The 22,125-nt window shown below is 45.1% G+C and overlaps 1 protein-coding gene across 8 annotated transcripts in view; it reads left to right on the top strand.

Moving 5' to 3' along the window:
• abi1a (abl-interactor 1a) overlaps nt 1–22,125 on the top strand; it is a 57,077-nt gene that overhangs the window by 26,790 nt on the left and 8,162 nt on the right. For 3 of the 8 annotated variants that reach the window (XM_027159874.2, XM_027159883.2, XM_027159879.2), the window contains exons 3-8: nt 10,652–10,828; nt 15,167–15,181; nt 15,934–16,037; nt 16,402–16,542; nt 19,179–19,279; nt 20,913–20,978. In XM_027159874.2, coding sequence (XP_027015675.1) covers nt 10,652–10,828; nt 15,167–15,181; nt 15,934–16,037; nt 16,402–16,542; nt 19,179–19,279; nt 20,913–20,978 — 604 coding nt within the window. The remainder of the gene's footprint in view (nt 1–10,651; nt 10,829–15,166; nt 15,182–15,933; nt 16,038–16,401; nt 16,543–19,178; nt 19,280–20,912; nt 20,979–22,125) is intronic. The other 5 variants (XM_027159876.2, XM_027159880.2, XM_027159878.2 and 2 more) reach the window with 3 other exon arrangements.

Here is a 22,125-nt window from a genome sequence, read left to right as displayed (position 1 = left end):
GATGCGGTGCTTCGTCCGAGGAGCATTTTACTTTCTCTCAGCTTTAACACTGCTAGAAATTACTACCAATGGTAGTATGGTGACCCATTTAACCCATCCAAAGTGCACACACACACACAGCAGTGAACACACACACACACACAGCGTGAACACACACCCGGAGCAGAGGGCAGCCATTTATGCTGCGGCGCCAGGGGAGCAGTTGGGGGGGGTTCGGTGGCTTGCTCACGGGCACCTCAGTCGTGGTATTGCCGGCCTGAGACTCGAACCCACAACCTTAGGGTTAGGAGTCAGACTCTCTAACCATTAGGCCACGACTTCCCCATCAGTGTCCTTCTGCATTAATATTTGTGATTACTACATCAACAGGTCACCAAGGCTATAAGGCTGGTTACAGCACGGTTGTCATGGTAACCTGTTTCCATCGACCGCACGGTTTTCTATCTTTACTCCCACCGCCGTCTCTTTTTTTTTGTCTACGATGCACGTCACGTCCTGACCCTCTTACGCACTTTGATACAAAGTGTTAAGTAAGTGTGTGTGGCTCGCAGAACCGAACTGCTCTCGTACGCGACCAACGCCACCAGTGAACACCAGCAAGACCAATATCTTTACTGCGCTTGTGGAAGTCGCTGTTTCTGGAAGACAGAGGCCTAAAGCTACACCCTGTGTTTGCATCATCCATCTTTCCTGCCCTAAATCTGCTTTTTGGCTTTGCTTTGGTGCTGATTTGAGAATTCAGTCCCACTGGAAGCACCGATTCTCTCTTCTTCTTCTCTTCATTACAGAGAGACACAGATCACCCTGTAGAGCGCTGCTGCTTTTACCGACGCTACATATAACTAAGACACGAAGGACGAAGCGCCCGGGTGCGAATCGATAGCGAGAGCGTGACTGCTTTAGACGATCGTTAATTAACGCGAAACGTTTTAGACTGACGGATGATGGAAAGATGGCTTCCGTAAATCTTTCTCCAATCCCAGCTTTAAGATTCTGTCATCAGCATCAAGTGCTTCAGGATATCTTGCCATGTTTCTTTTCTCATTTCAGTAAACTATAATGTAATATAAAGAAATAAAACATAAAGCCGCTTGAAGCTTTTCGCGATCTGTCCTGACCAGTGTTGTATAAAGTACTAGAAAGCAATACTTGAGTAAAAGTACAAGTATCGTACTAGAAAAAGACTTTGGTAGAAGTGAAAGTCACCTTTTAGAATATTACTCAAGTAAAAGTCTTAAAGTATCAGATATTTACTGTACTTAAGTATCAAAAGTCATTTTCTGATATTTAATGTACTTAAGTATTTGAAGTAAAAGTAAAAAGTAAAATTTCAGTGATTTTCTGTAGGCATAAGAGCAGGGGCGGTTCTAGGGTTTCATCTTTAGGGGTTTTAGCCCTCAGTGAGAATTTAAAACAAGAAGAGTTTTATATTATATATTATATGACTACATAGTAAGCAAAAAGTTATGGTATTATTTAAAATGGCAAAAGTGGACACCAAAATTTTATGCATGATGTAATGATGTCAGTCTTGAATCAGATCAGTTCATGTATGTGTGTATTCTCTACAAACAGTGTGTCTGATGTATGCAGTCATTAATAAACTCACAAGACAAAGACCAAATCAATAAATCTTATTTTATTTAGTATTGTATGGATTGTTTGCATTAATATTTTGTTTGTGCTACAACTCTGGTAATAAGAATAGTGACATTTAACTGCTTTTGGATGCCGTATTTGCGGCTTTCCGCTGATTAACGTTATAGATAAACGCCTCCAGCTCTGACTGCGCGTACACGCTGCGCGTACCTGTGCTTCTCCGTAGCGCGCGCAGACGTGCATAATACAATCTAGGAGCAGTGATTCGCCAAACCTCCCTTATTACAGTCACACACATTTCATCTGATTTTATTTTGTAGTAACGAGTAACGAAGATACTTAGTGGGAATATAACGAAGTAAAAGTATACATTTTATCTAGGAAATGTAGTGGAGTAAAAGTGAAAGTTGACATAAATTTAAAGTAAAGTACAGATACGTGACATTTCTACTTAAGTACGGTAACAAGTATTTGTACTCCGTCTCATTACAACACTGGTGATGACGCACACCTCCATGCCGTGCTCCTATAACCGCAACATGGTCCCGAGTCATTCGTCTGGTGTTATTTTGTCGATCGTCTGCCGGACCTTTTGGGCCGGTGTCTGTTTCGTTCATCGGGTGATTTTACACTAACTGCGTCGAAGGAGGAGCCGTCCGGGAACTGCCGCTAGCCCACAGACATCTGGTCATAGTCTAAAATAATCACGTAATCATTTGTGGCTTTCTCTGTGTCGTTAAATGTTGCTCCGTTGGGCAACAGCAAGACCACATAGAGACACGTGCTCGCACATGCAAGTGTGAATGAGCGCACTTTCACATGTGTGGGTGTGTCTGACTGCAGCGTTGCTGGGTGATGCTGTGTGTGTGTGTGTGTGTGTGTGTGGTGGATATTTTAGTAGATGCCTTACTGAGAAATCGGCTGAAGCTTGCTCATTTCCTGTTTGAAGCTGTTGTCAAGGGCAATCCTCATCTCTGTAAACACACAAGATGAGATGAGCGACAAAGTAAAAGGAGAAAAACATTTTTTTTTAAAATTGTTTTATTTTGTTTTGTTTTCGCACTTCGATCAGTCCATCCAAAGCTCTTTCTACGCTTTCAAAAGTTTCTCTGCCGATGGGCGCGACGGGTTTCTTCCACGATGACTCCACCTCCGGACTCGCCAAATTATTTGAAGATAATAAAATGAGAGATATAAGTCACATGCTGTGGGCTTTTGCCTCTTACCAGATCTCTGAAAGATTTTAGAACAATATGTTCAACGGCACCACCCCAGGAGATCGAACAACGTTCGTTTCTCAGATGTAGTTTCTCCGAAGATAACTGTGGATCTTTTAGACTGCACGTCGACTCGATGTTAAGGTGCATGGAAGTTGACCATGAACACAGAAGTTTAAACATGTTGTCGGGCTTGATTTGAAAGTTTCGACTCCTCTAAAACGATTCACCAAGAAGAGTCGACTCCCAAGCGACTCACTTTTCTTGTCACTCTTATTGCTGAGACGAATCAAATTGAAAGGAGCTGGAATTCCAAAGACTCAATCCACGTCTACCATGTCCAGGTTCATTCATTCATTCATTTTCTAACCGCTTATCTGAACTTCTCGGGTCATGGGGAGCCTGTGCCTATCTAGGATACAGCCTACAGGCAGGATACACCCTGGACGGAGTGCCAACCCATCACAGGACACACACACACACACTCTCATTCACTCAATTTTCAATTTTCCAGAGATGCCAATCAACCTACCATGCATGTCTTTGGACCGGGGGAGGAAACCGGAGTACCCGGAGGAAACCCCCGAGGCACGGGGAGAACATGCAAACTCCACTCACACAAGGTGGAGGTGGGAATTGAACTCCCAACTCAGTCCAGGTTCTGAACAGGAAAATCTGACAGAGTAACCACATTCTATCATGATAGAAAGCTCCTAAAAGTAGTCTTGATGTTGCGTTATTAGCTTTTCATCCTCCTGTTTTCAGAAGATTTGAGTGAGTCATTCCAAACAGTGCAGTGCATTATGGGTACACTGTCTGCCTTAAGCTACATTGTTGTTTATTATAGACTCAACAGCGCACTGGAAGCTGAAAACGGTGCACTGTAAAAAAAAAAAAAAAAAAAAACAACAGGGAAAAGTGTAATCACAGCCGGCTCTGACTCTCGGCACCTCGTCAAACCGGCTCGCAGAGAAGCCGGCTTGCGTTTGAGTCATTTACTTTACAGGGCAGTGCGAGATTTATACAGCGTGTAGAAGCTGCCAGGTTATAAAGCTCAACCCTGAGGAATGGTTTAGTGTGGGATCGAGACTTACTGAGTCACACACTCACTCATCAGACCGTTCGGTGCTTCGTCGTCCTGTCAAAACACACTGCATGAAAACGCCATTATAACCCGATACGGTTTTTGGATCACGTGAGCCGACTGTAGCTACGTGTGTATTTTCCTGACCTACACCTCTGAGCTTTAGATACTTTACTGTATGAAGTCTAAAATGATGGGGCTGTAACTCTTTATTAGTACCTCGCTGCTGTTAAATCACTACCCTGACTGACCATAAATCCACAGCTGGTCCCTCTGTAAGTCGTAACCCTCAACAGAGACACCTTCAGGCCGCCGTGACTCAAACCTGGCTAACAGTCAGGAGGAGCGTTGACCGGAATACCCTCAAGCGACGTCTCGAACCATCGGCTACACGGGAACGCTATTATCCGGACGATAAGCTGTGCTGGAGCGTAAAGGCCAAGAAGCGCTTTATCATCACTAACAGCAAGACTTTTCTAATGTTTCTTTTAAAATCTCATTACTTCTTCACAACGACATACATCTTCACTTAGCTTCATAACTAGGTCATACTCGCACGACGCACGACTTCACACGAGCGTGAAAAAGCATCAGAGGCGTGAAGCATCGCTCACACACTCACCTGAGTACTTTATATACACCTGGAGGATTAAAATATTTAACCTGTTTGATTAGTAATTAGTGTTTTTTGTTGTTTTTTTAACCTATTAGCATTACTTTGCATTCGTGTTGTGTTTCAAATCACATTCTTATTTATCTAAGTTAGTTAGTCACATGCCGACTTCATTTCCTCCTCGGTTTGTGGGGCGTGCGACGAGACCGCGGTTCTTTAAAATGACCACAGATTTTCTGCAGGTTTGGGTCGAGACGTGTCGCGTGACATCAAAGCAACACGCATTCAGTAGAAGCTCTCTTCCGTTTGCGCGTGACGTGACGTGACGTGACGTGACGTGAGGTGACGTGTGTACAGCTCTCATTAACAGTCATTACTGTACGTCTGTGTCTGTCTGGTAGGACCTTAAAAGAATAATGTAGACTCTCACTTAACGTGAAGAATCTTGCGCTTGTGACTTCGCAGATTAAAGTAGTTTTCTGCAAAAAAACAAAACAAAAAAAACGCACAGTCGCATGACAAATTTTCAAGAAAGCTGCAGCAAAATCAAACATTTTGTCTTTTAACCATCGATAAAGTCGTCTGCGAAGTCCTGGGAGGACCGATTTAACGTGTAAGCGATGTAACTAAAAATGGTTAAAAACTACGTGAGGTTTTATTTTAAAAAAATAAAGTACGATATCGGTCAGTTATTGTTGTATGAGACTTGTACAGAGTGTTAAAACTCTCCGTATAAGGAGGTCACTACTGAAAGAACAGCGTTGGCTTCAGTCCCACATGTCTTGTGTAAAAACACTGAGAGGTATACAGCGTAGCGTCGCGTACACCGCGTTGTGCTGTAGGAGTAACATCAGCTCCAGGACACATGCTTTACTCAGCGGTGGCTTCAGATTAAAAAGTACCTAAGGTTGTGGGTTCGAGTCTCGGGCCGGGAATACCATGACTGAGGTGCCCTTGAGCAAGGCACCGAACCCCCCAAATGCTCCCCGGGTGCCGCAGCATAAATGGATGCCCACTGCTCCGGGTGTGTGTTCACGGTGTGTGTGTGTGTGTGTGTGTGTGTTCACTGCTGTGTGTGTGCACTTTGGATGGGTTAAATGCAGAGCACGAATTCAGAGTGTGTGTCACCGTACTTAGCCGTATGTCACGTCACATTATATATTTGTATTTTATTACTCTTGGCTGCTTGTAACAGTGAAATTTCCCCATTGTGGGATGAATAAAGGTATCTTATCTTATCTTTTTTGTTTATTTATAGCTGCAGAGGTTCACGGTTGGTAACACGACCACAACGGAAATCACTTGTTCCACAAGTTTGACAGAGGAAAAAGGAAAACCGAATGAGTAAGAATGAGTCAGGATAATTCTTAACAGAAAGCACAGACAGCTGGCAGAAATAGCTGCCGAATCCAGCTGTGGTGGGTGCAGTGCGGTGGCAGCAGGCCAAGGGGTGACATTTCTCCTCCATCTGTGGAACCATTTAATCAGAGACTTAATCTGAGTCAGCGAGCGAGGATTGAGCAAGATGCTTGCTCTGTAAGAGAGGGAGAGATGGAAAGACAGAGGAAGTATGCCCCAATTCCCACTTATATCTACAATCTTATCAGGACGGGCATTTAGTTCCTTCAGGGTCTCAATTTAAATGGAGTAATGTCGCTCCGTGAAACCTAAACCATCCGAAAGCCCCGCCCACCTCGACTGGTGATTGGCTGCAAAGTTTGTGATTTTAAAGTTCAGGCATTTCATCAACTCGTCATTTCATTACAGTACCGTCTCCCGAGACGAAGCTGCGTCGTCTCGTCCTCCCGGGCAAAAAGCCTCCATTTTACTCGATCAGACGACCAAACATGCTCGTTTCACTACGTAGCTCCGCCTTCTCGTTCGATGGACATCTAAAATCCTCCATAAACACACCGTGCTCCTTGCGATCCTCCTCAGAAGCGGTTTAATATTCTGATTAAATATAACAAGTCCTGAAGGGAGGACGAACGAGAGACGGAGGTTACGTACGATTTTTTTAAAGGATGTAAATAAAATGTACAAACTTTACATGTTTTTTTCTTGTGTAAACTATCAAATTTTTCTTCATTTAATGACACCACAATTCAAATTTTGTTGTCAAGGACAACTCTAAGGGTGTGTGTGTGTGTGTGTGTGTGTGTGTGTGTGTGTGTGTGTGTGTGTGTGTGTGTGTGTGTGTGTGTGCATGCACTGGGTGGTTGCAACCTGGAGGGTATTTTTACACACAGGAAGTGGATGAAATCAGCCTCTGTGGCCTTTCACTTCCCTTCTTCTGCCAGCTGCATGCTTGTTTGCTATGATAAAGAATTGCTACTAGTAATGGTGTAGTCTCCAACACACACACACACACACACACACACACACACACACACCCTTTCTCCATCCGTCATCAGCGTCTTTCTTCTGCTCCTTTATGACTCCAGTGTGCCGGGGTCTGCCTCACATCCGTGTGCTCTTTGCCCCGTCCTGATTGCGGGCTACGTTCCTTTAAGAAGTCCCAAGCTGCAAAACTGGCCCAGATTCAAGGTTTAAAGAGTGTGTGTGTGTGTGTGTGTGTGTGCAAAACCTCGTCACTCACCCCTCAACCTTCTACTAATTCACATCAGTTCCTGCTGCGAGGGTTTCGTGCACTTTGTTATACAAGGAAACATTCTTAGGTGTTGCAATTCAGTTTCCTGCTGTGGAGGTTGCTACATTTAACTCACTGCTGTGTTTATTCTGGGTGTTTCTGTGAACACTACATCGTGTGGGTGCTTGCAAGCCAACAACAACAAAAAAACATAATATTGAAAGTATTTTTAAAGGATTGTTGCGCCATGGTTGTGTTGTGGTTGCTATCACGCTGATAGTTTAACCGTAACGTCTTTAGTCGGCGCGCGCGCACGTGTGTGTGTGTGTGTGTGTGTGTGTGTGTGAGATTCGATTTTATTTGTATAGTTCTTTCCTGTAGGGCTTTATAGAACATAAATATAGATCAAAAAGTTTATCGTACAAAGATTAATATTAAGCAAACACTCCGTTAGATGGAAGAGGAAGAAACCTTGAGAGGAACCAGACTCAAAAGTGAACCTTATCCTCATTTGGGTGACACTGAAGGGTGTGATTTATAAACTGTTATAAACACCAGAGAGTGTTATTATGAATGATGTCCTTTCCACAGTCAGATAGAGTCTGATAATTGTGTATTGATGAGGAGGTTGTTGTCCTCAAACACCACATGGAGTTGCATCTGGACACTGCTACCCCAACTGGAGCTAGAAGATCTCTTTTGTGCCCCTTTTCCACCGAGGCAGTTTGAGTGCTGGTTCGGAGCCCAAGTTAAAATCAGTTCTTTCTTTTTCGACACCCAAAGCTCTGGCTCTGAACAGTGGTCCCCTGATGCAAGCGGTTCTTAAGTCTAGGCCAGCAACGTTTTGGTTCTACTTAAGAACCGCTTGCGTCAGGGACTGGGGGCGGGGCTGGGTTTTTGTTAGCGCCTTTGATAATGTACCTCAAGTAGGGACCGTAGGCGGGGTTACTGTTCACGCCTTTGATAATGTACCATAAGTAGGGATTGGGGGCGGGGTTACTGCTTGCACCTTTGATAATGTACCATAAGTAGGGCCTGGGGGCGGGGTTTTCTGTTCGAGCCTATGATGTACCTTAAGTAGGGGGTGGGGTTACTGTTCGCGCCTTGATATTATACCATAAGTAGGGACCGTGGGCGGGGTTACTGTTCGCGCCTTTGATGTACCTTAAGTAGGGGCTGGGGGCGGGGTTACTGTTCGCTACTTTGATGTACCTTAAGTAGGGGCTGGGGGCGGGGTTACTGTTCGCGCCTTTGATGTACCTTAAGTAGGGTCTGGGGGCGGGGCTACTGTTAGTGCATTTGATAATCTACCATAAGTAGGGACTGTGGGTGGGGTTACTGTTCACGCCTTTGATGTACCTTAAGTAGGGGCTGTGGGCGGGGCTACTGTTAGCGCATTTGATAATGTACCATAAGTAGGGGCTGTGGGCAGGGTTACTGTTATAGCCTTTGATGTACCTTAAGTAGGGGCTGTGGGCGGGGCTACTGTTAGCACATTTGATAATGTACCTTAAGTATACTAATGTTTAATACACTTTTACTTTACCGCAATATGATCAGTTATCAGCACACATGATAGTAGGTAGCTACATGCTAAGGCTAACTTTTTTCTGTGTAAATGATAAAATAACGTTTTATCACGAATAACGAATGTACTTTATCGATTACAACCTCCGTTTATACAGATTACATGGAGCTGCACGTACACGTTGTATTCGCCACGTTTGGATGCCGATGTAGTTCGCAAAGCCATGAGCATTTTGTTGATGTGTTTGCTGCTGCTGCGCTAACATTGCTGTATAACATTGTATACTGTGACGTAAGACTTGGCTCTGTGACGGCTCTCTAGCCCATGGAAAGGCAAAGCGGTTCTTAGAAGGCTTAGAACCAACTTCGCACCAGCACTAGCTCTGGTATTGGTACTTTCTGGTGGAAAAGGGGGCATCGGTGCCTCAGGAACCTCACATTGGATCTATATTTTCTGGTGCATAACCCATAACAGCTAATGTGGGCTTTTGATTTATTTTGTATAGTAGCTGATTTTCATTTCACAGGTTGACGAGTTAAACCATTTAAATTTGGCTACATGACTTTTTTTAGTGGGTTTCTGGATGACAACTGATTCGTAATTATCAGTAGTATGGAGTGATGGAGACCTGGGAGACCCACAGCACAGGACAGTCTTTATGACAAGTCTCCAATAGGGTCTAATCTAATCCATAGTGTGGGCTGTAATAAATAATAAATAAATAAAAACCAATAAAACAAGCAGACACAATAATGACTGTTGAAGGTGTTTTGAGAATCTGGACCAGTGAAGGTGATTTCAGGTAAGCAGTGAGGAACTCCAACAAGATTACAGTCTTCTCCAGTATCTTCGAGGGCATTGGATTTTAAATCCAGGAAGCAGAGTGTGTTGTTTGAATGTTTCGGGCGTGGCAGCGTGTCGATTGTCAGCAGGATTGTTATTGAATACGAGGCAGAGATACACACTGCTGTCATTCCACATAGAGGAATGAAAGGAATCCACTTTGTGTGTGTGTGTGTGTGTGTGTGTGTGTGTGTGTGTGTGTGTGTGTGTGTGTGTGTGTGTGTGTGTGTGTGTGTGTGCTTGCTTACATTCTCTCAACTGTTCAGACCTTGAGGTTGGTGAACCGTCTGTGTGAACCATCGCGATAAAAGTTCCGTTACATGTTGTGATTGTTTCGCAGCTCGCACCTGTCGAACGTCCGTTTCATCCTCCAACAATTTTCGCAAATGTTTCAGAAAGGACAGTAATATATATTTTTATAATGGATATTTTCTAATCATGTAGTTTTACAACTTTATTCTGTTATCCGATACATCAGAAACCAGCTCTCCATCTGATTTGTTTCTGCTGTGCCTTTGTGCAAAGAGGAAAGATGGTCATTGATTGCTCTCTGTCTGTGAGTGGGTGAGTGAGTGGGTGGATGGGTGGGTGAGGTTGGGTGAGTGAGTGGGTGGGTGAGGTTGGGTGAGTGAGTGAGTGAGTGAGTGGGTGAGGTTGAGTGAGTGAGTGGGTGAGGTTGGGTGAGTGAGTGAGTGGGTGAGGTTGGGTGAGTGAGTGAGTGGGTGAGGTTGGGTGAGTGGGTGAGGTTGGGTGGGTGAGCGAGTGAGTGAGTGGGTGAGGTTAGGTGGGTGAGTGAGTGAGTGAGGTTGGGTGAGTGAGTGAGTGGGTGAGGTTGGGTGAGTGAGTGAGTGGGTGAGGTTGGGTGAGTGAGTGAGTGGGTGAGGTTGGGTGAGTGAGTGAGTGAGTGGGTGAGGTTGGGTGAGTGAGTGAGAGGGTGAGGTTGGGTGAGTGAGTGAGTGAGTGAGTGGGTGAGTGAGTGAGTGAGTGGGTGGGTGGGTGGGTGAGTGAGTGGGTGAGTGAGTGAGTGAGTGGGTGGGTGGGTGGGTGAGTGAGTGAGTGGGTGGGTGGTAGCTGTATCCATCTTTAGGCATTAAGCCAATCCCACTGGTGTCCACTCTGGCAGGTTGCTGTTGCATTGTGGTTCATATGCTTTTATCATTTTTTTTTTGTCTTCTAGACAGTGGACATCCATAAGGAGAAGGTGGCCAGGCGAGAGATCGGCATCCTGACCACTAACAAGAACACATCCAGGACGCACAAGATCATCGCTCCACCTAACGTAGAGAGGCCAGTGAGGTACATTCGAAAACCGATAGACTACACCTCGTTGGATGACGTGGGGCACGGAGTTAAGGTACGTACAGTACATCGTGTTCTTCAGCTGCAGGAGTGTGTGTCCGTGTTATTTGTCAGGAGAGTTTTAGATGAATCGACTCGCACACTATTTTCTAAGATCTACTCCCACTTTAGAATTAAGAAGCCGGTTCTTTCCGGTTCTTTCTTTTAGGAAGTATTTTGATGTCTGATCTGCTTCTCAGTGAGTTATTTCAGTCGGTAAAATAACAAAAGCTTTTTAAATCCCCAGACTTAAAATTGTAGGGAAATTTGTAGCCTTGCCCGAATTTTTTATTTATTTATTTGTTTCCCCCCACGTCAAAAGCAGACACAGTAGCAGAGCTTCTCTTTTACCTCCCAGGGTGAAAGAAGCCTCCCTTTCATTAAATCAGATGCAGACTCTGCTGTTTTTGGACTTCTACCCAAAGCTACCGTCCCCCCCGTCCCCCCCACTCTAATCCATCATTCTAATCACTCCGATTCGATCAGGCCTCTGCTGTAGGCTTTACCACCCAATCAGCTGTACAAAATATATACTGACTGCATGAATTAAGTAGCACACACATCACCGAGCTGGAGATTATTTAATTTACAGCGTGCCTGGGTCGTATTAAGGCTCTGAAATCAGTTCAAACATTCAAGCACACACAATAATTTATTCAGTACGGTGCAAATACGTTTCGGCAGTCATTCCTTTTTCAAACGCTCGAGTGCCGCCAATTGTTTGAGGGTGGAATTGCATCTGTGATCGTTCTCGTCGGCGATTGATGGAACGGGGGCCAGTCAGGAGCCAATCGGATTTCAGCAGTGGCCCCGCCTCTAGAACCGCCCCTGGTAAGCGTGTAAAGATTTACTGTTCACGGTTGTAAGGACAGCATAGTAGTCTATGGAGCCTTGAATTGTTCCACATTATTGCTTATGTCTTAGATAATTTAATTAAACACAGTATTAAAGTATATACTTCACAGAGCTGCTTTTAGCTACAGTTTTCTAGGATATGTCAGTTTTAGCTTTGTCACTTTCCTGACCAGTTTCCCAGCCCCTGGTAATTAAAAACCAGTGCTACCAGTGGTGGTGGGGTCGGTAGTGGCTCAAGTGGTTAAAGCTCTGGGTTGTTGATTGGAGGATTTGGATACAAGCCCCAGATCTGTTAGGCCCTTGAGCAAAGCCCTTAATCCTCTCTGCTCCATGGGCATTGTACCGTGGTCGTTACCGGTTTGGTTACTGCCAAATGTTGCACTTCAAAAGTTCAGTTTTTCAACTCCAGCACACCACCTTGCTGCTACCCAGCTTGGTGGAGTGTTTATTTGACTTGTCAGTCTACAATGGAGGCAGCAAGTCAATTCCAGTCCAGGAATAATTTATTACATTTGGTTAAGTGAGTTAATTTGTTGCTTTTAAACCCCTCTGCTTCTTCCGTTTACATATTGCCACAGAAGAAAGTCGTAAAAGACCTACTTCCTTTCAAAATGTGTTAAAGCTACATGAAGTTCAGTGTTATGCAAAGATGAGGCTTCCTCTCAAACGCTGTGGTCTTCACGAGGTGTCAGACCAACGTGGCTTATTAGCAATCGCAGATTAAGTGCATCGATGCTGACACACACCTCATCCCTGCCTCATTTGTTCCTTCCTCATACGCCTTCTGAACTGTGGTGAGTGGTGTGGGAAAATCCTTTGCAGTAGTTCTCTCTTGTCCTCAGGCGCAGGCGGTTTTATTTATTTATTTATTTTTTTCTGACTCTCTCTAACGAGTTTCAAACTCTATCCAGCCTGCAGACATTCCAGCAAAGCCTGACTCATCACATTGGAGGATTAGAACATCTTCAGCCAGACCGAACTCGCTCGCCCACTCAGAGTTCTCTCAGTAACCTCTAAAGATGTGTTTTACATTGCTAGACAGCTGATGCTTAATCCAGTCAACTGCTCTGGAAAGCTTTCTGAAGGGTGTCTTAGACGGGACGGAACATTTTCCGCCGAGCCTTTAACCCGTGATGTAAATGGAAGAAATATTCTTCGGAAACTATAAAAACATGTCATTTAGAGAACGTCCCTCGACTCACTTCATCCCACACGTGCCCTTATATTTGCGATCAAATAAGTAGAAGTGATCTGTCTGATTTTGCCCCAGTATAACTGGTTGCACTAAGTTTTTATTTCATTATTTGAGAGTCTTAGAGCGACAAGTACAAGCTGAGCTCCCGGAGGAATTCTGACCTATTCCGCCTTCTCCCGCAGACATTCCTGAACAGTCTCGCCCACTCCTGTAGAACGATTGACAGATCCCTTCCACCCTCGCTGCTATTATTGTAGCCTTGTACCCTTACGACTTTCATATCAGTTTTACCCTCATGAGACTATAAACCAACCCCTCTTGCCCTCTTTTTTGTTTTTGTTTGTTCCACGGAGTCCACCGAGCCCCAGCCCTTTAGCAAACCTCTATCTTGGTGATTAAACTCGGACATCTTGCACAGAACTCAACTGTTGATCTTACACTCGAAACGGTCAATTATTCATTCGTCTTCTTTATCTGGAGCCTCAAATTACCTCACTCGTTTTCTCACTTGTTTCCTCGAAGCCATATTACACAACCGAGTCAGGTCTTATTGTAGTCCTCTGCTCATCTGTGATTGGCACAAAAAGCCTTACGTGAGCAAAGCAGGTAACATTCAGCTTTTACTCCTGAATGAATGAATAATGTTGTTTTCTTCTATCAGGCTAACCTCGTTGCCCACATTAAAGAATGCATTATTGACGCAGCGCTTCGGTCTCAGCCTGTCGTAATCATTTTAATCCCTTGTTTTTTTTTTACTCCATTCAGTAAGGGCTTGGCATACTTTAGAATTGCATTTGGAATAAGAAAGATTGGTAAGCTCCTGGCAGCGTGCTATATGGGGAAATTTATAGCGTGATGAAAAGGTAGACATGGCTCACTCACCACCGCTACCAGTGATCATTGGGCAAATTCTATATAGTGTAAGGCTTCTAATTTAAATCAGCATTAATGCGAAGTTTTGTTTCACTTGTCTCACAAAGTTTCTCTAAGGGACTTTTTACACCCGGTCACTTCATGTGTTGTCTCTGATCCGATAGCTATCTGATTTGTTAAAATTGTTCCATTTACATCAGGCCACATAAACGCGTCTCGGCGAATCGGACATCGATCACCTCGCAGATCACCTGCGAGTGACGTACTTCCGTTTGGGAGGAGTATAGCGCTGACGTATGTGGCTTGAACAACCACATTCATTTACACCTGTCCAGTTTCATCTGAAACGCGTCCCAGACCACCTCCAGAAGGGGTTTGTACCATCGGATTTATATCCGTCTCCAAAACGTTTCAGAGGGCATTTAGACCTGGTCTTTTTACCACCGGATAGCTATCTGATCACAGAAAACACAGGAAGTGACCAGGTGTAAAAAGCCTCTAAGATTCAGATAAGCCAAAAAAGTTATAGTTGTATTGTAAGTGCTGCGAATGTAAGTACACAAAACTTAAAGCTAGTTTAGAGCCATGGAGCATGAAAATCTCTCTCTAGTTTAATAAATATCTACTAATAATTATTTGTAACCCTATACGCTGCTTTGAGTGAACCTGATTCAAAATGTCACTAGTGTTAATGTCGTGTTCCTGTCAATCACCACAAGTTGCTAGTCATATTCAGGTTGGGTCTCAAGTTACTTTTTTCCTCACGTCCAAGTGAAAGCTCAAGTCATCTTTATCTTCAGGTTGTGTAACAAGTCACTTTAACCCTTAAGACCATATAAAGCCTTACCCCCCCCCCCCTTTTTTTTTTTACCTTTAAATCTATATAGTGTGTCAAGTCACGTCCAGGTTCAGGCTCAACTCACTTACTTTCAGGTTAAGTCTCAAGTCACCTTTACCTTCAGGCTGCATAAGTCACTTTAGCCCTTATTAAGACCATATAAAGCCTTAACACCCCCCCCCCTCTTTATTTATTTATTTATTTATTTACTTACTTACTTACTTACTTACTTACTTACTTACTTACTTACTTACTTACTTACTTGCTTATTTACCTTTAAATCTATATAGTGTGTCAAGTCACGTCCAGGTTCAGGCTCAACTCACTTACCTTCAGGTTAAGTCTCGAGTCACTTTTACCTTCAAAATCCAAATCAAGCCTCAAGCATTTTTACCCCAAATCCAAGAAGGGTCTTAGGTCAATTTTAACCCTGAAGTCCAAGTCTATTGTCGTCACACTTATCCGCATGTCCAAGTCAATGAAAAACAGTAACATATTGATATTTGTAAGTTTTTGACCTGTTCCTCTGTCTCTTTTATTCCTGTCTCCTCTCTTTTACTTTTTTCTTTCTCTCTTTCTCATGCCTGCATTAGTGGCTAAAAGCCAAGGTAAGTCCTGATTGTCACGAGCCCCAGTCCTGCTGTAGTTTATCGATCAGCTGCTTTCCCTCAACCCCTCTCTCATGTAGTCCAGTTTAATTCCTCCTCATATCACATAGCCCACACGTCAGGGCTGGGCGATATAACCGAGCGGTGGTGGTGTTGTTGTTAAGGTTGTATGATATTGTGAAATTGAAATTCCAAGGTTTTAAATCCGCATTCATGAGCTGGTTCATGAGAGAGCGCAGGGTTGATAATTCCAGTCTTGTTAACTTTAGTAGCTCTTTTTCTTTCTTTTTTTTTTATTTATTTATTTTTGCATCTTATCGCCCACCCCTACAGCTCTACATACACACGTCTCTGTGTCTTAACACAAAATAGCGCCTGCACATGTAGTTAAAAACAACCCTTTTGTAGGCTGTGTGGGTTTCCCAGACTCAATGATCGCTTTCATAGAGCTTCGGCCTGCCTGTGAACAGCGCCGGGTATTTATCAGACATCGCACAATAGCACCCTGATGAAAAATTGGATGGCTTATCTAATATCAGGAACAACAGATTATTGATGATATTATACTGCAAAAGTCTGTTTCATTCACTTCAGTTCACTTAATGCGAGTCTCTCAGAAAGCTTATAAAGCTAATCTTGAGGTCTGGGAAGCCCACCATTCGCCCCACTGGCCTGTTGTCTTCGTCTACGGTTTGTCTGTATATCCTCTGCTCAAACCCTCATGCTGTGTTTTTAAACTCTCGCTCAATCAGCAACATGGAAACAACCAATCAATCAGAGGAGGAACGCTATCGAGAACCAACCCGCCGACACAGAAGCCACCCAGTCCGCCCATGACAGGGCGTGGCACTCTCGGGTGAGTCCGGGGTTACTGTAAGAACATGAAATAAAACACAAAACATGCCGTTATAGGAAAGTAATCAACTACGGCGTGGGGTGACACGGATACACTTTACAGCCTCTCTTCAAGCGGATCGTTAACACATTATACAGCCTGTAACACTGGGTTGTACAAACACTGCGAATATTTGTTTAGTAATAAACAGTATGAACTTTTTATCCCTTTCTAGTTACATTAAACCTGATTGTGTATTTTCAATGGAGGAGGAGCGGGTAATGGCAAAATTGCTAAGATTTATTTAGTAAATAAACTCTCTCTCTCTCTCTCTCTCTCTCTCTCTCTCTCTCTCTCTCTCTCTTTCTCTCTGATTGTCTCACAGGCGTAACACTTCATATAAAACTCTTGAGCCAGTAAAACCTCCCACAGTGCCTAATGACTACATGACCAGTCCCGCTCGCCTCGGGAGCCAGCACAGCCCGGGACGCTCAGCCTTGCTTAACCAGAGACCAAGAACCCACAGGTGTCACACACACACACACACACACACACACACACACACACACACACACACACACACACACAAGCGAAGCTATTATGTAATCTACTAGTATATCACTAATATTTCAGTAGTGGGAGGGATTACTAAAAATATGTCTGAGAAAATGCCTCTGTTTGGTTTTATGTCGCAGTTCTGACTATAAACGACTATTCGAGCAGTCGGAAAGTTTTTTTTTTTCTCTCTGATTTCCGCCATGGTATTTGCTTTTCATGTCATGACTCATGCCTAAGCTTTGAAGAGCATCTTCTCCATTTTCTGGAGTTTTAACCACTGTGACCAATCCTGTATGTCCAACTGCATCCTTATGCAATAGTGGGGTGGAGTGAAGTGGGGTGGAGTGTGGTGGGGTGAGGTGAAGTGGGGTGAGGTTAGGTGAGGTGGAGTGGGGTGAGGGGGGGTGGAAAGAGTGGCTGGCGTGAGTGAGTGAGGTGAGATGGAGTGGAGTGAGGTGAGGTGAGATGGAGTGAGGTGAGGTGAAGTGCAGTGAGTGAGGTGGGTGGGGTGCAGTGAGTGAGGTGGGTGGGGTGCAGTGAGTGAGGCGAGATGGAGTGCAGTGAGTGAGGTGGGTGGGGTGCAGTGAGTGAGGCGAGATGGAGTGCAGTGAGTGAGGTGGGTGGGGTGCAGTGAGTGAGGCGAGATGGAGTGCAGTGAGTGAGGCGGGGTGGGGTGCAGTGAGTGAGGCGGGGTGGGGTGCAGTGAGTGAGGCGGGGTGGGGTGCAGTGAGTGAGGCGGGGTGGGGTGCAGTGAGTGAGGTGGGTGGGGTGCAGTGAGTGAGGTGGGTGGGGTGCAGTGAGTGAGGTGGGTGGGGTGCAGTGAGTGAGGTGGGTGGGGTGCAGTGAGTGAGGTGGGTGGGGTGCAGTGAGTGAGGTGGGTGGGGTGCAGTGAGTGAGGTGGGTGGGGTGCAGTGAGTGAGGTGGGTGAGTGACGTTTTCTGATGAACTTTCTTTTTTCTTTTCTTTTCTCTCTTCTTTGCAGGAAAAAGGTAGGACATGATTTATTTTCACTTAGCTTTTAAGTAGCATGGAGACACTGTGGAGACAGGGGGGGGGGGCAAAATAGAGACGGTGAACATGCTGAGAGTTCTGTGCAGGGGATTACAGAAAAAGTGTGTGTAGAAATGGTGGTTGCCCCAGATGTGGTATAGAGGATGTGTTTTGGTAATCAGTAATCTGGTCAAAGGCAGCCATCGCAAACGTGCAAAAGGTAATCGTTGGGTTCGAGCTGCAGCATTCTGTCTCGCGCTTCAGGAGAAACGGCAGCGACTCACTGATTTATCCTTCTGCATAGTGGCTGAAAACGACACAAAGATTTTATACAGAACTGGGTTGAGATGTCTGGCAGATATTAAAAGCATGCGGCTCTTTCAGGAGCTGCTCTTTTACAGTGACAGCCTGAGTGGGAAGGCTTTAAACTCCACACTGAGAGATGCACAAAATGAGGCCGCCTGGTAAAAGCCATGCAGTCGTCTCTAACAGACGCTCGACGACTAGCGAGTATAAGGTCTGTAATAGTCATGAAAAATAGGCTGCAAGAGGCTGTGAATCTATACCACAGGCACTGAGGGAGTTTGCTGGAAACTCTGATGAGGTTAACCAATAGGGTGTGAGTGAGTGTGAGCGACGAGTGTGTGAGCGAGTGTGTGAGCGAGTGTGTGAGTGAGCGACGAGCGTGAGCATCGAGCGTGAGCGCACCATCGCTTGATGAATTTACTCGTCTCCGTTCTGTCTTCACATTACACCTGGGTTCTTTTAGAGCTGTGCAAGTCTCTCTGTCTCGGGCGAGAGGGAGAGGGAGGGTAGAAGGAGAGAGGGAGAGGGAGAAGGGGAGAGAGCGAGAGAGAGAAAGAGAGAGCGAAGGCGAGAGAGGAGAAGAGAGATGAATAGAGAGAGAGAGGAGAGGGAGAGGCAGAGGGAGAGAGAGGAGAGAGAGAGAGAGGAGAAGAAGAGAGAAGGAGAAGGAAGAGAGAGACAGAGAAAGAGAGAGAGGAGAGGAAGAGAGGAGAAGGGAGAGAGAAGAAGAGAGAGAGAGGGGGAGAGAGAGAGGAGGGAGAGAGAGAGAGAAGAGAGAAAGGAGAGAGAAGGAGAAGAAGAGAGAGCGAGAGAGAGAGAGAGCGAGAGAGAAGGAGAGAGAGAGAGAGAAGAGAGAGAGAGGAAGGAGAGAGAGAAAGGAGAAGAGAGAGAGAGAGAGAGAGAGGGGGAGAGAGAGAGGGCGAGAGAGAGAGAAGGAGCGAACGGGCATGCGCTCGGTAGGGATGCTGCTATCTCTATCTTCTCTCTCTCTCTCTTTCTCTCTCTCTCTCTCTTTCTCTCTCTCTCTCTCTCTCTCTCTCTCTGTCTCTCTCTCTCTCTTTCTCTCTCTCCCTCTCTGAGTTCAGTTCACAGTTCAGCTCATTTCAATAAATATTAACGTTTGTATTGCCAAAGCTTAGATACACAATTTTGAAGCAAAAGAAATAATCTAATAGAAACAAGTGAAAATAAATTCAAAAAAGACATTCAAGAATAAACAACCCTAACTCTTTATTTTAAGGGTGTAACTGACTTTTGTTTCTTCTTCTCTCTCTCTCTCTCTCTCTCTCCTTCTCTCTCTCTCTGCAGTGGCAGCAGTGGGGGTAGTGGCAGTCGCGAGAACAGCGGAGGCAGCAGCATTGGCATACCTATCGCCGTGCCGACTCCCTCCATCCCTAACTCTGGTCCAGGTAAAACACTTCCTCAGAACTCTAACCCAGGACTAAACACTTCTACTTCATTCTGTCCTGCATCTGCGTGTGTGCGTCTGTCTGTGTGTGCGTCTGTCTGTGTGTGCGTCTGTCTGTGTGTGCGTCTGTCTGTGTGTGCGTCTGTCTGTGTGTGCGTCTGTCTGTGTGTGCGTCTGTCTGTGTGTGCGTCTGTCTGTGTGTGCGTCTGTCTGTGTGCGCGTCTGTCTGTGTGCGCGTCTGTCTGTGTGTGCGTGTCTGTGTGTGTGTGTCTGTGTGTCTGTGTGTGTCTTTGTGCGTCTGTGTGATTGTCTGTGTGTTTGTCTGTGTGTGTGTGCGTCTGTGTGTGCGTTTGTCTGTGTGCGTCTGTGTGTGCGTCTGTGTGTGTGCGTCTGTGTGTGCGTCTGTGTGTGCGTCTGTGTGTGTGTCTTTGTGCGTCTGTGTGTGCGTCTGTGTGTGTGCGTCTGTGTGTGCGTTTGTCTGTGTGTGCGTCTGTGTGTGTGCGTCTGTGTGTGTGCGTCTGTCTGTGTGCGTGTGTCCATGTGTGTGTCTATGTGCGTCTGTTTGTGCGTCTGTGTGATTGTCTGTGTGTGTTTGTCTGTGTGTGTGTGTGCGTCTGTATGTGCGTCTGTGTGTTTGTCTGTGTGTGTTTGTCTGTGTGTGTGTCTGTTTGTGCGTCTGTGTGATTGTCTGTGTGTGTGCATCTGTATGTGCGTCTGTTTGTGCGTCTGTGTGATTGTCTGTGTGTTTGTCTGTGTGATTGTCTGTGTGTGTTTGTCTGTGTGTTTGTCTGTTTGTGCGTCTGTGTGATTGTCTGTGTGTGTGTGCGTCTGTTTGTGCGTCTGTGTGTGTGTGCGTCTGTATGTGCGTCTGTGTGTTTGTCTGTGTGTGTTTGTCTGTGTGTTTGTCTGTTTGTGTTTGTCTGTGTGTTTGTCTGTTTGTGCGTCTGTGTGATTGTCTGTGTGTGTGTGCGTCTGTATGTGCGTCTGTTTGTGCGTCTGTGTGATTGTCTGTGTGTGTTTGTCTGTGTGTTTGTCTTTGAGTGTTTGTCTGTAAGGAATGAGGTGAGACCAAAGTCCATGTTTAATCAGTTCAGTGTGATCCGTCTCTGCCTCCAGCAGGTTATATTAACCCTTACATGTCTGTGTTTAATAAAATGTTGATAACACACAGCTCACAAGAGAAAAGAGAGAAAAATCAAACCCATAGTTAGTCTTTATAAGTGTTCAGCTTCAGTGCTGATGTGTGTCTGACTCTCGCAGCCCGAGTGGCCTATTTGAGTGTGTGAGAGATGTAGGTAGGAGGGAAGTAGGACACCGTGATGAACAGACAGACAAGATGGGAGGTGGAGGTAAAGAGCGCCGGAGAATGGAGGGAACCAAACAGGAAGGGTGTGTGATGTAGAGATTTGCCATAGTTCTTTTCTTCACACCGCCCTTCTCTCCTCTTCTCTCTGTACATCATTACTGCTAGGGTGTGTGTGTGTATGTGTGTGTGTGTGTGTGTGTGTGTGTGTGTGTGTGTGTGTGTGTGTGTGTGTGTGTGTACGAGAGAGAGAGTGAGTGTGCATGTGTTAATGTATCATCATGCATATATTAGTGTATCTTCTCACGTGGTTGTGCTGAATTCACTACAGCTCAGCCCATGTTTGCTCCGCCCCCACCACCACCTCCATCTATGTTTGGGGGTCTAATGGATTCAGGTGAGACAACTCAGCTGTGTGTGTGTGTGTGTGTGTGTGTGTGTCGTAGGGTTTAAAAGTCTCTCCACAACCAGGAAGTCCTATACTCCATCATCTTAAAATCATATTTATATGTTCACAAATTCAACATTTGAATAATTCGCACTATGTCACAAAGCTCCGCCCCCAGGATCTTCGGAGGCTCAGGTAATGTCTATAAACTTACAAGAGGCTCAAGTATTCTGTACCGGAATAAGCTTTTGCTAAGGCCGTGGCTTATAAAATGGATTCATTTATCATCCTCTTTGTGTAAAAGAAAAATCACAATAGTCAAAGCCTCGAAGTCATTGAGAAGTAAATTTAGAATTTGAGATGATGTGACACTTTCGCTTGTGTTAATTGTGTTAATGACTGAGAATAAAAAACAGTCCTATGGTGTGGACTTTTAGACCCTACAGTACAGGAAATCTGGTGGAGGTGGTGGAGGTGGGGAACGTAGGTGTAGATATACAACACCGCATGATGAAAACACACCACAGCAGCTGCTGTGTAAATCTGCTGATTCTTTAGAAGCATCGCAGGGAGACAAACGTAACACGAGTCTACACGATACACCTTCGTGGATTTGTGAGATAAACGGATAAAACATCTTACAGTTGAATTTCTGTGCCGTATACGAGGAATGACACGCTCGAGGAGATGCTGATAGAGACAAAGTGAGTCGGCGATTAATTTTCTATAAAGACGCAACATTGCGTTTCTGCTAGAAATGAACAAAGACTCGTTCTTGGATCACGGGGAGCCTGTATCTATCTCAGGCGTCATCGGGCATCGAGGCAGGATACACCCTGGATGGAGTGCCAACCCATCACAGGGCACACACACACACACTCTCATTCACTCACACACTCACACACTACGGACAATTTTCCAGAGATGCCAATCAACCTACCATGCATGTCTTTGGACCGGGGGAGGAAACCGGAGTACCCGGAGGAAACCCCCGAGGCACGGGGAGAACATGCAAACTCCACACACACAAGGCAGAGGCAGGAATCGAACCCCCAACCCTGGAGGTGTGAGGTGAACGTGCTAACCACTAAGCCACTGTGGCTTTTATATATATATATTATATTATTATATTATATTATTATATATATATATAAAA

This window comes from Tachysurus fulvidraco, chromosome 3 (assembly GCF_022655615.1).
Source record: "Tachysurus fulvidraco isolate hzauxx_2018 chromosome 3, HZAU_PFXX_2.0, whole genome shotgun sequence".
In the NCBI taxonomy this organism is placed as follows: domain Eukaryota; kingdom Metazoa; phylum Chordata; class Actinopteri; order Siluriformes; family Bagridae; genus Tachysurus; species Tachysurus fulvidraco.
Note: the sequence above shows the minus strand (reverse complement) of the source record. Positions and strands in the feature narration are given on the sequence as shown.